The following is a 16,072-nucleotide window of genomic DNA, read 5'->3' on the forward strand; positions in this document are numbered from 1 at the left end:
CTTTCCTACGATCGCTGCCATCGTCAGCAGCGAGGTTGTTGTAATTGACTCAGACAATATGCTGGCGGAATAATGGGGAAATTGTGGATGTTTTTCAGGCGCTCTTCAGGGGCACTTGAAAACCGCAGAGCCGAACAACGTAACCGTTAATGGGACCGGCATATCTCTTGCTTGTAAGTATATCATATCGCCATCGGGACAGAACAGAGAAGAACAGAGAAGAACAGAGAAGAACGGAGAAGAACAGGAGGGGCGGATGGTTGCGCTGAAAATGAGTTAATAAAATGCGTATGCGTAATCAAATTATATGTCAAGTGTGTTGACAACGTAGCAGTCAACGTTAATGGCAACGCATTGCCAAGTAGATGGAGACCATCATCAGCATCATCACCCAAACATCCAAACATCCAAACACCCAAACAGCCAAACATCCAAGCATCCAAACATACAGCCATCCAGTTTGCTCATCCTCATTCTCGTCAGTGAGTCGTCACATACAGGACCCACTGGCTTCCTTCCTTTGCCAAATGCGATTTTAATGACTTGAACAAAGGAGAACATTTAAGCGAAATTTATTACTTGGATGTAAGTGTGTTTGTGTATGTGTGTGTTTTTGCTCCATCTAACATATATCCTGCAGCTTCACTTGCTCCCAAGGATCCGAATCCACTTCGATCCGAGAAGTGCATCCATTTCACCCACTGATCCCACTTCACCTGGCCGAATTAGTCTGCTCTGGCAGCTCTCGCACTCGCACTCGCACTCGTACTCAAACTCGAACTCGAACTCGCATTTGCCATTTGACGAAATTAATTTAATGCCCTGCCATCTGTGTAAATTGAGGTAATTCGCTGGATGTTACACAAGCATTCGGATGTAACGAGCAGATGGCTATGTGTACAAACAATGCAAGTACAGTGCAGCTCGGCACTATAAGAATCTTTGAGCAATAGTAGAGAGTAGTACGAGTATATACATATATTCGGTCTTAGAACCATACTCGTATTAGGTTGAACTTACAGCCATGCAACGCAGCGTTCAAAATGTGTATGCATTGGCTTGATAATTTCGAGAGACAGTCGAGTACATTACACATCATTTGATGGGCTAATGCTTTTCCACTTGACATTTGGTCTATAGGTTCGACAAACACTCGAGCGAAGAGGAAGAATCCATCGGGGGAATTGGGAAATGGGAAATGGGAAATGCTGGGGTAAATGCGATGACCGGATATGGAGATATTTGTCACAAGTAAATTAAATTGATGTGGCAAAAAGCCGGAATCTGGACTCGGGGCTCTCGGACTCTCCCACAGGCAGTGATTCAGCCAGCCATTCGGTTGAACACCTGGATGCGACTCTTGATTAAGTGAAATTTCATTCCAGAGTTGTCATAAAATGCACACGCACAGCGAAATGGCCACAAAGGTACGGATACAGATAAAGATACAGATACAGATACGGACTGAAACGCAAATTGATTGCGAAGCTGTTTGCTATAAATTATTAACACTAATTAAATGATTAAATAATTCACAATTCGCAGAAAAGAGAGCCAGCGGAAGGGAGGCCTTTTTTTTGTGTTTTTGTTTTTGTATTGGTCAGACTATCGCACTCGCACTTGCTCTCGTCCGTTTTTATCTTTATCAATTAACACGCAAATTGCTTCTGCGCATTTCAATTAAATTTAAGATATTCACATTCTCCCCTCTCCTCTCATCCCTCTCTGCCCTCCTCCTCACCACCCTCTCCTTTCTGCCGCTCCAATAAATTCGCCGTTTCTTTTTGATGATTTCGGTAATGTATCCACGCGTTTCACTCTCAGTCTCAGTTTAAGTTTCAGTTTTCAACGAACCCCGTCCGAAAAAGGCATGCCATAAATAGGTTCATTAATTGAACCGAACGGAAAATATTGCTCTTGGACACAACTCTTGGAATTTCGAATATCCTGGCCTTAATTTCGACTAAATGCTCCTTCATCATATAATCATATAATATTGATTGCTTGGACTTACCAAATCAGGCGAACATATTTGGGCGTATCAAATGTAGGCTGGGATTTCCAAATACGAAGTAATTACTGAAGATGGCAGTGATCGTTGAAATCTGAAGATCTGAAATAAGACAAAATAAAATATAATAAAATAAGAAAATAAAAAATTATATTATAAAATATAATCAAAAATAATGAACACAATAAATTCGAGCATAAATAAAGACAGTTAAATATAAAAAAAGTAAATCCATGTCAAATATTAAATAAGAAGCTAACATTTCCCATTTAGATGTTGGCACTTGTTGACAATCTGCAAATATATCACCCAAAAGACCACACACACATATGTATAACCTATTTCCCATATCCCATCCAGATGTTCGGCATTTGTTAATGTGAGCCGCAAGTAAGAAGAACAAACAAAGAGTTGTTGATTTTTGACTAAATTGTTCATGATGTATTTATTCTGCTCTTTTCTTTTTGGTTGGGCTTGTATATGTATGTATATATATAGAGAGATGTTTGTATACATATATATGTATGTATGTATATGATGCGAACTGCGGTATTTCTTATTGGTATTTCTTATTTGCCTTTCTCAATGCTAGATTAGTTTCGTTTTGTGTACGGCTACATATATCTATATGTATATGTATATGCATATGTATGTGTGTATCTAGTGGACTAGGATTACATATGAATTAGAGTAATTATCCTTAACTGCCACTCGCAATGAGCCCATGCGGTTAGCCTAAAAGTTCAACTTACCGTGCTAGGAATTTGACAAAAAAAAATTATCCTTACATTTAGTTTACTTAATGGTATTAATTTGTCTGTGGTTGTGGCTCTGTCTGTGTGTGCTGTGTGAATGCGTGTTCAAGTGGACTTAATTTAATTACATTGGCTTAATTTCAATATTTGTTTTATCTCTCTCTTGTTATACTATTACCGTTTGGCTGTTAGTTAGTTCGTTATTAACTTCATAGACATACATATATCTGAATTGGCTGAGGCTGTGACCCAAGTTTGAGCTCTGCAATTAGCCTCTGCAGGGCCACAACCCATAAATTGAAGGTTGTCCGGCGTGTTGTATTTTTTAAAAAATTTCTTCATTTATATATTAATCCCTTTTTGTTTTTCGTTTTTGTTTTTGTCCGCATGCTTTGTGTTTTACGAGCAATGACTATCCTATCTGGTTTAATTTCACTATTTTAATTGAATGTCACAAATTGAATATGGCAAAAATTAACAAATGCAACCAGGCGACCACGCCCACTCGGTGGGCGGTGGCGGTCGCTCAAATTGAATTTATTTTAAATGAATTGCCGCAAAGCAGCAAAAGCAACAAAAAAAAAAAAACGAAAAAAAAAACGCGTTCAAATGAGCTCCGCTCGCTTGACAGCCCTCCAATTGGATGTCCTGTCAGTGGAAAACAGCAACACCAACAGAAAACAGAGAACGGGCAACAAAAAACAGGCAACAGAAAACAGACAACAAGGCCAGTAACCAACAGAAACAAACAACAAATGGCCATTCACGCGCTCAATTACCTACAATCAAAATGCATTTAAAAAGTATTTAAACCTAATTGCCAGTGGGCGGTTTGGAAATTACGCGTTTTGCCAAACGAATGGAAAAATGGCGGCTAAAAAGCGAAATACTCAAGCCAAAGCCAAATGCCACCAAAGTTTTTGAATAAATCGTTGGTAATTCGTTGATCGCTAGTACGTGGCATTTAGTCGGATTAAAAGGTCAGCTAAATAATCAATTTTTGATAATACTTTCGGTTCCCTTTTTGGCACATACACATTTATCTTACATTCATATACACACTTAACACTTTGAGCCTAATTTAATGGGGAGATACATACATTCAACAGTTCGGTTGTTAAAAATACGATTTAGCATAAAAACACTTTTGCTATTATTGGTAGGATTTTACATTTAACTTGGCACCGTATAACAGTTCGTAAGATATTGGCAAATGGGAAAATTACTTTACATTTAGTACACCCCCATTTATTTAAAAAAAAAACAATATATATATGTATATATATTCTAGAAAAGATCGGTGCAAAACATTTCGATTCCACTAGTCACAGTTTAAATAACATTTGGCATGTCTGCAAAGAAAACCATCAGCATTTCGCAAATAGTAAAAATCTGCCTTCCGGAAATTTATACATATTTGCCCTGCGAAACAGCAAATAAAACTAATTGAAATTTTGCGACCAGAAACGGCAAAACAAAAAAAGGAGAAAAAAATAACAGAACTCAGAGAGCAGGAGCAGCAACCAACTAACAAATCGCATAAATAAACTTTGTCCTTTGGTATTTATACAATTTGTCATTTTCATTTGCATTTTGTTTGCTCTTCTTGCCCGCCCAGCCTCTGTCCCGCTCCCTAATGCCACGCCCACGCACTATTTATTATTCATAGTGTGTGTGTGTGTGTGTGGTTGAGTGTATTTATTAATTTCTGGATCCGTGTTCTACAGCATTAACCGTAAAACGCCCTCACGCAGCATTCAATTATTTATGCATTTATCATTTAGAATTTTAATTTTAATTCACTCTCTCATTCTGTCGCAAAGTGCGATTCAACTTTAGTTGTTTGCCTTCTTTGTGGTTTTTGTATGCTATATTTACACACATAATAATAAATATTTGCTCAATGTTTTATTCATACTTATATGCTGAAAAACACAATGAACTTCAAGATGAGAGTATGGGCCCTCAAAAGTAGGCAATGTTTTTTTTTGTTATACTCTCTTATGCTTCGAAAAGAGTTCGTTTTATACGTGTGTGTGTGTGTGTGTGCATTTACTTACAGTGTGTTGGTTTGCGTGTGTGTGTTGTGTGTGTGTGAGTGTTTGCGTTGAGAATGTTCATTTTGTTTTCTAGACACGTATCACTTCACCTGGCGCCGGTCCAACTTTTGGGCACAGTGCATCATCGATGCTGTCGCGCAATCGCATTGCTGCATCCAACTGGGCGGCCTCGTCCTGCGCTCCTGGTCACATGAATATATCGCCCACGGCCGGTGATTTTCGCGGAGTCGTCGGCACTCCGTGTGGACAATGCGGTGGCGTGCCCGAGCCGCCGGCTCCTCCGCCAACTGCTCCACCGCCAACCGCCTGCTTTGACTCATCCTCGAAGGTGACCATCTTTTCGCTGCGCGGCTTTAGGGTGACAATCTGCAGCTGTGCCGGCGGCGGAGGCGGCTGCTGTTGCTGCTGCTGCACAGTGGGCGTGGCCGAGCAGAGCAGCGTCTGTGGTGGACCCAACTGGAGGCCATGTGGCAGGCCCATGCCCATGCCCATGCTCATGCCCATGCCACCCATATTCATGCCCATGCCGCCCATTCCTCCAACACCACCACCACCACCACCCACCATGTTGGGTGAGTATCGACGGGGTGGCGGCAGGGCGAGATCGCCCACTCCCGACAGATTAAACTCACTGATACTGCGCGGCACAAAGTACTCCAAATGGTGCTCCGGTATGCCCGTCGATCTACGAATGGGCGTGTTTCGCTGGAAGGCCGATCCTCCGCCGGAATGGTTGGCCGCCTGCAGGTGACTCCTGCGCGGCAGCGAACTGTACTGCGTCAGCGTGTGGGCGGGTCCAAAGAACATGGTCTGGTGCTGGCCAAGATTGTTTTGCGGCTGCCCCAGGGCGCCGCCGGCCAGACCCACTCCCAATCCGACGCCCAGACTGGGATCCGCGCTGGGTCGCTGTCAGGAGGGTTTCGGCGTGACCGCCACGGTGACTAGAGCCAGTTCCTCGGCCTTGGGCATCACGTGATCCTGCACGCTGAACCGGCGCAGCCACAGTACGATCTCCGTCTGGATGAGGCTGAAGCACATGGCCACCACGGCCATGCCGACCAGAATGTACGCGGAGGCCGTATAGAGAGCCACTGCGCCATTGGGCGCCATCTCACCGAATCCAATGGTTCCCAGCGAGGTGAAGCAGAAGTAGAGCGACTCCAGGACACTCCAGTTCTGCAGTTTGTGGAACAAAATCGCACCGCTGCTCACATAGCAGAGCAGCACACACACGCAAATGGAGATCGGTACACTAGGTGAGCCACGGCGATTGCCCGAGGATTTTTTGCCCTGCTGCACCTGCTGCTGCTGCCCCGCCTGCTGCGCTTGTTGCGCCTGCTGCTGCTGTGCCTGTTGCGCTTGCTGCGCCTGCTGCTGCTGCTGGTACACCGATGGCGGCAGGCCGTACTGATGCAACTTCTGGTGGCCGTAGTGCTGCCCCTGGCTTTTGGTCTTGTCCGTCTTTCGACCGCCACCGCTTCCCCCGGCGCCCGAGCCCACACCACCGGAGGCAGCGCCACCGGGTCCGCCACCTGGTCCGCCCTTCACACGCTGGCGCCGGAACAGGCAGCGCATTCCCGCCGAGAGAGCTTCGCCCATGGCGGACAGGTAGAGCAGCACAATGGGTATCCCGAACAAAGCGTACACCAAGGCCGCCACTCGGCCCCACTGCGTCCGTGGTGAAATGCCGCCATAGCCTGAAAGAAAGCAAACAAACAATGCACTTAAAGTTGCAACAGTAGTAAAGGCACACATTTAAGCTGGGATTGTAACGATTGATTTACAAGTAAAAAACAATAATAACAAATCGATTAAGATGGCTGCTTGATTTGATAGAATCATGGAACTAGTTAATGCGATTAGGAAGTTTCTTGTTTAGGGCCACAGTGAAATCTCGCTAAGTGGATCAGTAAACTGACCTCGTTACATACGTGCTTTCATTGCCAGTTTAAGTTAAGGTCAGTTCATTATGCTTTATCTAATTAGCAGTTCAGGCTATTCAGATAGTAAAGATACATATACAGATTAGCAGTAGCAGATAGAGTCGTTTGCGCACAGACTGAAAACTGAGCTGAAAAAAGAGTGGCATGTGGCATGTGCATGTGGCACAACAACCTTTTTCGGCCAGACTCCTTTTTGCCCATTTTCCATATTCAACTACCTACCCCCCACCGCTCTGGCTGGCCCCAAAAAGGGCCAAATAATAGAAAAAACGTAACTTTTTCTGTCGGAGACACTTTGGCTTTGATGTTGTTTGCCCAGACCCGGTGATTTTGGAGCGCAACGGAGGGCATTGGTAGTGGGGTTTTGGGTATTGTGGATTGGGGAAATGGAAACGAGACTGGGTGCCAGTTAGGAGCTAGGAGCCAGGAGAAAGAACCCCAAATAAGGACCTGTGGTAGGTCCTTCCTAGGCCTTCCTTCCTGTGGGCACGACCTAACCCAACAACTCTGTGCTTTTCTGCCTCGGACTTTCGTTTCGTTTCGCCCAGACTTTCGGCTCTGCAATGAACTTTTAATGTGGAAACTTTTATAATTGAGTAAAATGGTGCGTGTGTGAGTGCAGCTCCAGTGTGTATGTGTGTGCTAATCTTTGTATGTATTACATTTTATTACTGAAAAATAACAAAAAAAATATAAAAAAACACAAACGACAATAGCAAAAAAAGCACGACAAAAATCGGAGTTAAAAAACACAGAAAATGCTTTTCAGTCGTAATGTAAAAAATACTTTAAAATCCCAAGCACGTTTAAGTGCATGGCCGTAGAGAGGGGGGTGGTGGGCGTTGCATGTGTAGGCTTTTCCAGAAAAAACCCAACCCCAATGCCCCACCTTCCCCCCCAGACCCACTCAGACCCTCTTGAGTTTCGTGTTTCACACGCTACGTAAAAGTTGTTGAAAATTATCATCGTCGCATGGCCATCGTTCATAAATGTGGGCGGCGAGAACCACGCCCCCCATTTGCCAGCAACGACGGCAACGGTTGCTAAAAATTGTTAGTGAAAATTATAACATTTACAATATGGCGTTCATAAAATTGTATGTAGTTATAACTAACTAACTAACGACGCACACATGTCGACCAGGCTATAAAGCCCCTTTTTACCACCACCCACCACCCCCTTTCTCCTCAACTAGCTGGAAGATTTCTGTAACGGGTTAAGGGTGGTCACCCCACACTGCTGCTTTGCAGGCAGCAAAAACTGGCAATTATGCGTAGCAATTTTCGGGAAAAGTTTACCCCAAACTGCATGCCATATACACATTTAACCAGAGCGGGGGGCTGTAAAACGATTTCCATGTTGGGGGATTGAAATCCGGGACCGGAGATTGAGACTGTGTGTGGTTCATGCTGTAGTACTGTATGCTGTATGCTGTATGCTGTGGTGAGTGCTGGCTAGTGGGTGGTGGTTAGTGGGTGGATAATGGCTGAGTTGGCCAAGAACGGGTTAAGTGCACACGTCCGGCTCTGACATGGTCAGATGGTCAGTTTTAGGGCCTTGTTCTTGGGCAGATTTGGCTATTCTGGCCTACGACTTGGACCACTCATTTGCCACGTGGCATGTTAACGTAACTGTCAAGAGCCACAATTTTTTAGCTGCCAATGGGGAAAATATTTTAATAAGTGTCCGGCATAAAACGTGTTCCATAGAAAGACATGTGTTTCTGCTAGATTTAAGTACCATTTTGTTAATATGACTTTGCTTCGATGGCAATGCAGTGATCAAATAATTCATTTATTGCATATGCTACAATGCAAGCTGTTGCCTTATCATCAAAGAATAATGATATGATATTATAAGCTCCAGACGACAAAGTTGTGTCTTTAAGTATTTGATACCAATACCTGACCACACCATACATACATATGTATGTATATGTATACATAGTGAATCTGGGTTGCTTAAATTGGTTTACTTTCGGTGGCTAGGCATGGCATTTGATTCCATTAGTGAAAGTTGAGTGCCGGTTGTGTCGACAAAAGGGCCATTTCATGGAGGCGACTGGGTCAACGTGTGCCCTCTTAAAACCATTGCCACCCCCCCTTTGATTTTTGCTAAGGCTATTTTGTCCTGACCCAAAGCGACAGTAAAATCCAACCCAAAAGCCAGCGAGAAATATTTTACTACGGCAATTTTCGAGCATAAAGTAATTACAAAATACTCTCCATCATACACACATACACACACACACACACCAACACAGTTACACTGAGAGAGTTGAGGGTGTGGACTTCGGGGGAGAAGTGAATGTGGAGACGACAAGAGCCTCTAATAGCTAAGAAATTAATTTTCACAAAAAGCTATTAAGAGTCACAAAAATTTCCAAATATAAAACCAAACAATGCCCATTGGAGGAGGGGCGGGGCGACTGAGGGGGTTGGGTGGCTGGTGGTTGGTGGTTGGTACAACGTGGTCGACGGGCACAATGTCGAAGGTTAGATGCCCTCAACCACTGGACTCGAGACTCGAGGTCAAACAGCAATGGCTGAGTGGGCAGCAATGTGGATGCCTCCCCCCTCACATCTCTGTCTCGCTTTAATTACAGATTACACGCAGAAAATATGTTTTACAAAGAGTAGACTAATTTAACACAAGGTGCGTACAACATTTACTATAAATTATGCTTATAGCATTTAGGATCATAGCTCGGTGTGACCAAAAGCAAAAAAATGGATTTAAATACATTTGGATAGCATAATGACAAATGTTTGCCGCATTTTCTTTGTGTGTGCGCGTCAGCAAGATTTGAGTAATGAAATTACGAGGGAAAAACACAAGCGCCCGCCCCTCATCTTCGTAAATAGACAAATGTTCAATAAACAAAGCAAATTGCGTACTATTTTGTCGTGGAAAGGGCAGCGAAGGAAATATCGAAATAATAATAATGATATGCAGGGCCATCCGGCAAGGGCGAAATGAAACAAAAACATGTCATTAAACGCCCCAAAAACATCATCATCAATGGCTGGCTGATGGCAAATGAAAATCGAAGGACAGAGGACGTAGGATGTAGGACGATGGACTGAGGACTGAGCACCGAGGACATTGGACATTGGACAAACATGACAGCAAACATTTTTATGACATGGCAACTGGCGCTTGAAGAATTAATTAAAAATTAAATGGCCTATTAAAATTGTTATCGAGACGCGGCGACGTCGGCAGCGACGTCACTGCTGTCCATTTAACTGTTAAACAAATGCGAAATGTAAAATGTGAATTGCGGAGAGCGGAGAGCGGCGCGAGCGAAATGGAAACAAAAGCCAGCCAGCCGCAGACAAAATGTCCCTACAACGGCCTGCAGTGCTATCAGATCTCTATACATATTATATACATATGTACATATATGCTCTACAAACACATACATACATATATGCACATAAATAGCCGTATAGTATATGCGCAAACATACGCGTATATGGACCATAAAACGTTGCATGCCTGACATCGCGAAGAGACGCCAACGATGCTTGAACATGTCAAAACATGCATAAAAATGCGAAAATTGGCCGAGGGGGCGATGTGAAGTGAGGTTATAACTCCTGGAAAGCGACACAATGAGATATGCACGGAGCAAAATAGACAGAAATAGGCAAACAAGAGAGAGAGGGAAAGAGAGAGAGGAAGCCATTCGCATTTTGTCACAATTCATATGGCAAAACTGTACAGTTCGTCATTGTTATCCGTCCATGAAAATAAACTTATCGGGGATGGAACATCAAAAAGCAGAAAGCTAGAATTCACAAAGCTTATTGATAGTTGAAAAGATGCAGCGTTCGCTTTTATGGAAGTCCTTACTTTGATTAGAACATCTAATGCGGTCTTAGAGCAAATCCCTTTGGCAAGAGATTTATTATGAGTGCAGACTTAAATGAAAGTGAGACACCCTATCCACAGAAAGGGTGTTTTAATTCGATTGACATATAATTATGCTTGACAATGTGAACATTGTTAAAAAAGCAGTTGGTTATTAGTTGGCAATTAGTTGCGAAATTCCATCTAATCGGATTACTACTGGGCGCATCAATTACAGCATAAACTGAACGACTTTCAATTACCCAACCAGAGCCAAACTATTTTTTAGTACAATAAAAAGAATTTCTTTATAGAAAACTATTTGGTCAGACGGTAAATAAATAAAGCAACCGGACTGTTGATAATTGAAAACGACAGTTTCAATTAAGATAACATCTTTTTGTTTCCAATGTTTTATTGTCAAACGCAATGACAATTAGTATGATAACATTATTGAAATTATTATTATTAAGCAATAGTGATTCTGACCTTGCATTGAAAAGTATATACATCTAATATCGATCGATTTGCCTGCAGCATAGAACGCTCAGCCAAAAAATAAATTTCAATTATGCCAGCGACAAACTTAAAACATTCAAATCCCGCTGACTGTTTACCAGTGTACAACGATTTGTCAAGCACTTGACATAACGGATGCCAACCATCTCACATGCTGTATAGCGCGCTTTTCTGTATGCCGAACACTCGAAGAAAATATGCATAAAATAAAAAATGCGAACTCAAGCCAATACCGGACCCGGACTGAACCAGTAGGGGCGTGCACATTTTCCAGCTAACGCAGCAACATTTTCCCCCATTTCACAGTTTGTTCTGCGATTCGCACTCCCCGCTTCAAGCAATCTGTTCGCTGTTCTCCGTCTCAGCCCCGTTGACCCCAAGCCCTTCATTGGGCGCTGTGACAAGGGGGGCAAGGGGATGGGGCAAGGTCAAGGAGCATGGAGAGTGGCCACTCGAACGGCGACGGTACCCCGAACACAGGCCCTGAAAAATGTTCCATACCCACTCACCAGCGTACCCACATATGTATACTGAGCCATGGAGCATGTGTACTATGTGCACACAGAGAATAAATGGGTACAGTTTGCATATGCACATAGTATGCATCTACATGTGTATATACAATTTGTTGAGTGTAAGTAGTTGCTGTCTCATCACACTGACACTTAGATTCGCGAACGATTATAGGAACGATTTCTTAGGACAATGTTTAGGCAGCATGGTCACACTGATCGGTTGCTCAAAATATCCTAAAGTAACCAAGAGAGCATGTTCACACTGCGGTTTCTTTTTTGGATTTTTCTTTCTTCGCGTGTAATTTTGTAAGAAATCCGCATGATTGTTGTGCTACAACCGCTTGGCCTGACTTTTTGATTTTATGACATTATTAAGCATTGATAGGCGACATTTACACACAGAAATGAGAGCTACGCTTGATTGGACCATGTTCCCCGGTGCGTGGGTGGTGTGCGTATGCGTGTGTGTGTGTGTGTGTGTGTGTGTGTGTTTCCGGATCCGGCATTAAAAGACAAAATCCCCAAGAGAGCCACAGAGACAAAGAGCCATTGATGGGGCCTTGTGAGCTGCGAGCGCGTGTCTCGATCTCAGTCCACAGGCTTTAAGGATGCCCCATCCCCAGTATTGTCGCCCTTATATTTTCAGCTTACCACTTTCCCTTTCAACTTTGCTCCCTTTTTTTTCGCCCCTTTTCTCTCCTATAATCTGTACTTCGCTGGATTTTCCCCACTGGCGAGATTGATTGCCTGCAGTAAGCGTTTGCAAGAGATGAAAAACTAGCCGAAAAACAGGGCGAAACGGGTGGATTTTAAAGGGGTGGAATGGTGGGGGCTTTGCTAAAAAAAAAAAAACTTTAGTAGTATGCGTTTCAGTGTTTGACACATGTCACGGTTGTAGTTGTTGCAACTGCTGTTGAACAGGAAGACATTTAATAATGTATGCAGTATGTCAAGGGTCGAAAAGTGAGGGGTTGGCTTGAATGGGGTGATGTGGCAGCACATTTACACTCGCATTAGGCCACTCAACGCTTTATGTGCGTGTGTGTGTATGTGTGTGTGAGCCACATTATATGGCCGAAGCGTAGGCGTTTGACACTTATTCGTGGAGCCATTCATTCGCTCATTCATTTATTCGCTTTTCGCTATTTCGTAGCTCACCACTTTGCTCGAACTTTCTCCACTTTTCTATGCCAGCGGAATGTTGACTTATCTGTGATTGCCTCGCCGATATTGTTGTTCTAGTCGTAGTAGCTGTTGTCGCGTTTGGCATTATTTGTTTTATATTTGACACTGGGACACCCACACACCCACACACTCACACACACGCACAATGACCATGGCCATAAAAATGAGGCTGTGAGTTGCAATAAAATAAAATAAACTGCCGCGCAATATATTTTTTTCTCCTCTCCCACCACAATTCAATCAGTGTTGTCAACTTCTAGGCTGAACTAGTTCACAAGTCCATCTTGTCGAAAGGAATCCCCCCGATTTTCAGTATTTTAGCCATAGCAACGATAAGCATTGCTTGTTATTAACATATTTTTGCATGTCAACAGCTAAAAGTGATTCGAAAACCGTTAGTCATTATGTAAAAGCCCTCTCAACCGAGTGTTTTTATTAAGCGCCACAAACTAATTAGGCCCAGTTAGAGAAAAAAGAGAGCTCAGGAAAATCCTGCCAAATTAGTTTCCGCAATTTTGGCCAACACTGTTAACAGCGCTGAGCCCATAGATTTTTCGGTGGCACGTGTGGCAAATGATTATAGTTGCCGACCCGGCCGGCGAAACACAATTCCGGGCATACAAATTATGTAATAATAATAATACAACAGAGGACGTGTCATCTATCATGGCGCAACGCAAGTGTTTGTGCTGGAGGGGGAGGCGGGGAGTTTTTCGTGTGAATATAATGCAGGGCAAGAGTATTTAATAAAGTTAATAGGGGCCAATCGAGCACAATGCTGGTCATGCAAATAGGTGAGGGTGCAGCGGGTGTGGCGGGTGTGGCGGTTGCACGAAATACAAATGGCGATTCAGTCGAACGGTTCTTTCTCCGCATTGCACAGCCATTTGTAATTCAAAATGGCAACCGGAAGTGGCAGACGAAGCCATTACACGGATGGTAATAGTTTATGGTCTGGCAACGTTGAAGGTCAACAGCGCGAAGAAGGTCAGAGTGGGTTGTAAATAGTGAATAGTGGTTTGGGGTTTCTTTTTTTTTTCCCCCTTTTTTTGCGGGTAGTTTCCTTTCTTTATTTGCCAGAGATTTATGTTAGCCAATCGAGTGTGTTCCTGCCAGTTTGCATTCACTTATCGATTGCAAAACAGCGAGGAAAATGGAAAATGTTAGCAATTGTGATTGCCATTTTTCAGGATGTATACAGAATAGTATATGGCAATTCCTTGACCAACCAACCACCTTTCATAGCCGTGCGCTTCCGACTCAATTAAGTGCTGCAAAAAGTTCTCATTCTGCACCGGCGACAAATCCAATTAACAATAGAGCGCCGCCCTAATGACATGCCATGCCCCAGCACAAAAAACTATCAACTTTTCCGCAGTTAGTTGGTTAAAAGTGGGTTCTGCGGTGGCTCACTGCATTTGGCCAAATTGAATCGCAGCTGTCAGAAAATTGCAGGGTCTGCATGTGAGTGTGTGTAAGTGTGGATAACAAAACACATACACACAATGACTAGCGAATAAATCACAAGTGAATGGAGTGTGTGCGGTGGTATTTATTGGTACCATGTTTTATATTTATGAGTGCAAGTGTTAATTTTATTACCGCAGCACGGGGCGTATGCGTGATATTAATTATTCCTGGTAATAGACAATGAACGACTGGATTGTGTCAACCGATAAGGCGGTCAGATAGGCACATTTGGAAAATCGCAGCAAATGCAAATAGATCGACATAAATTTGCAGTTGTAAGTGTCATATATCAAGGGATGGGATTTTCAGCACGCCATTAGCCCACATAAGTAGGCAATGAAATTAGTTTTACGAGCTAAGCACACACACACACACCCACAAGAATTTGGCAATTTTCGGTGGATTTTAATTGAAGGACATCCGGTGGAGACAGGTGGGCTATTGTGCACATCGAAAATAGCACAATGGCTATAACCAAGTACCTAAATATCCGTATACCGACGGCGAATATCTAGCAACCATGACAAACACACTCGAGTGTAAGCCGGGCCAAATATCTTCATTATTGAATAATGAGCCCAGTGTCCTGGCAGGGCTTTAACAGATAATCGATGGGAATTTTGCATAATGGTCTTGTCTCTGCCGACCTAATCTCATGACGATCGTTTTATCGAACGCCGCCTCGAGTCGCAACCCCAATTCCCCGGGCAAAAGTTTTTGGCCCCAATCCAAGGTGACGACGGTGACGGGATGGTCTGGCTGGGATTTTCAGATTTACCAATTTCGAGCCATTCACATTTATCCCCAGCACTTTGCTCTCCACGTTGTTGGCACTGAGCGGGAGCCACTTGGCTTATTTAGAGAAAACACATTAGCTGAAAACAATCGAAACTTCCCACTTAGCAATTTGGGGACAAATTGTTTCATAATTGATTGATGTGCCATTCAGGCCAAGTTGTCTCGTTTAGCATGGCAACTGACAGATATTATATTTTAAATACGGCGCATATGTAAAGCTATTGCAATGCCAACAAATCGAACATAAGCTCTTTGCAGTTTGAAAAGCATAAATGGGTAATGTGCTTTACACAAAAATTTTGTTTTGCCATGTTTCCCCAAAAAAAACATCAAAGTCTGATAAATGAATAGGTAAATTAATGAACCCCTCAACCGCACTCTTTACCAGATACATGACTATACTGTCAAATGCGAAAGAGCATTTCCATCAAGCACTTTAATTACATACACTTTCACGGGAAATGAACGGATACATTTCGGGGCAGAGCGGCATAGGGAAACTATCCTTTCCCCGATCCTGTCGAGTGGATGGATGGCCAAACTTTGTGGCTCACTATCCTCCTGTATTGCAGCCGTATTTCTGGCGCTGTTGTTTGGTTTACCCAACTGCCAACCGCAGGTTGCCCAGCTTGTCTACCACGCATTCAGCATTCAGCGTTCAGCGGCCCATGGTTTTCCTGATTTTCCTGGTTGTCCTGGTTTTCCTGGTTTTCCCCAATTTCCCCCTTTTATCTAAACGATGTCAAAATAATTTCAATGACACCCGCCATACAGTCGTGACTGGCAGCGTTTGTACTACTCTGGCTGGCGATATTTAGACAGATTTTTGATAGCTTTCCCGGCGGCTAGGACATCAGTCCCTCAACCTTTCCCTCGCTTTCCCCCCCTCCGTTTTCCCTCCGGCGGCTGGCCGAAATTGAGTTTTGATTTCAAACTCAATTCACATTAAGCGGGGGAGGTG

The 16,072-nt window shown here is 43.4% G+C and overlaps 1 protein-coding gene across 1 annotated transcript in view; it reads right to left on the minus strand.

Annotated features, from left to right (window-relative positions):
* Positions 1-2,425: 2,425 nt before the first annotated feature.
* LOC120457405 overlaps positions 2,426-16,072 on the minus strand; it is a 56,347-nt gene continuing 42,700 nt past the window's right edge. Inside the window, 1 exon segment of the mRNA XM_039645001.1 lies at positions 2,426-6,523. Coding sequence (XP_039500935.1) covers positions 5,013-6,523 — 1,511 coding nt within the window. The 3' untranslated portion in view covers positions 2,426-5,012.

Source organism: Drosophila santomea, chromosome X, assembly GCF_016746245.2.
Source record: "Drosophila santomea strain STO CAGO 1482 chromosome X, Prin_Dsan_1.1, whole genome shotgun sequence".
NCBI classification, from domain to species: domain Eukaryota; kingdom Metazoa; phylum Arthropoda; class Insecta; order Diptera; family Drosophilidae; genus Drosophila; species Drosophila santomea.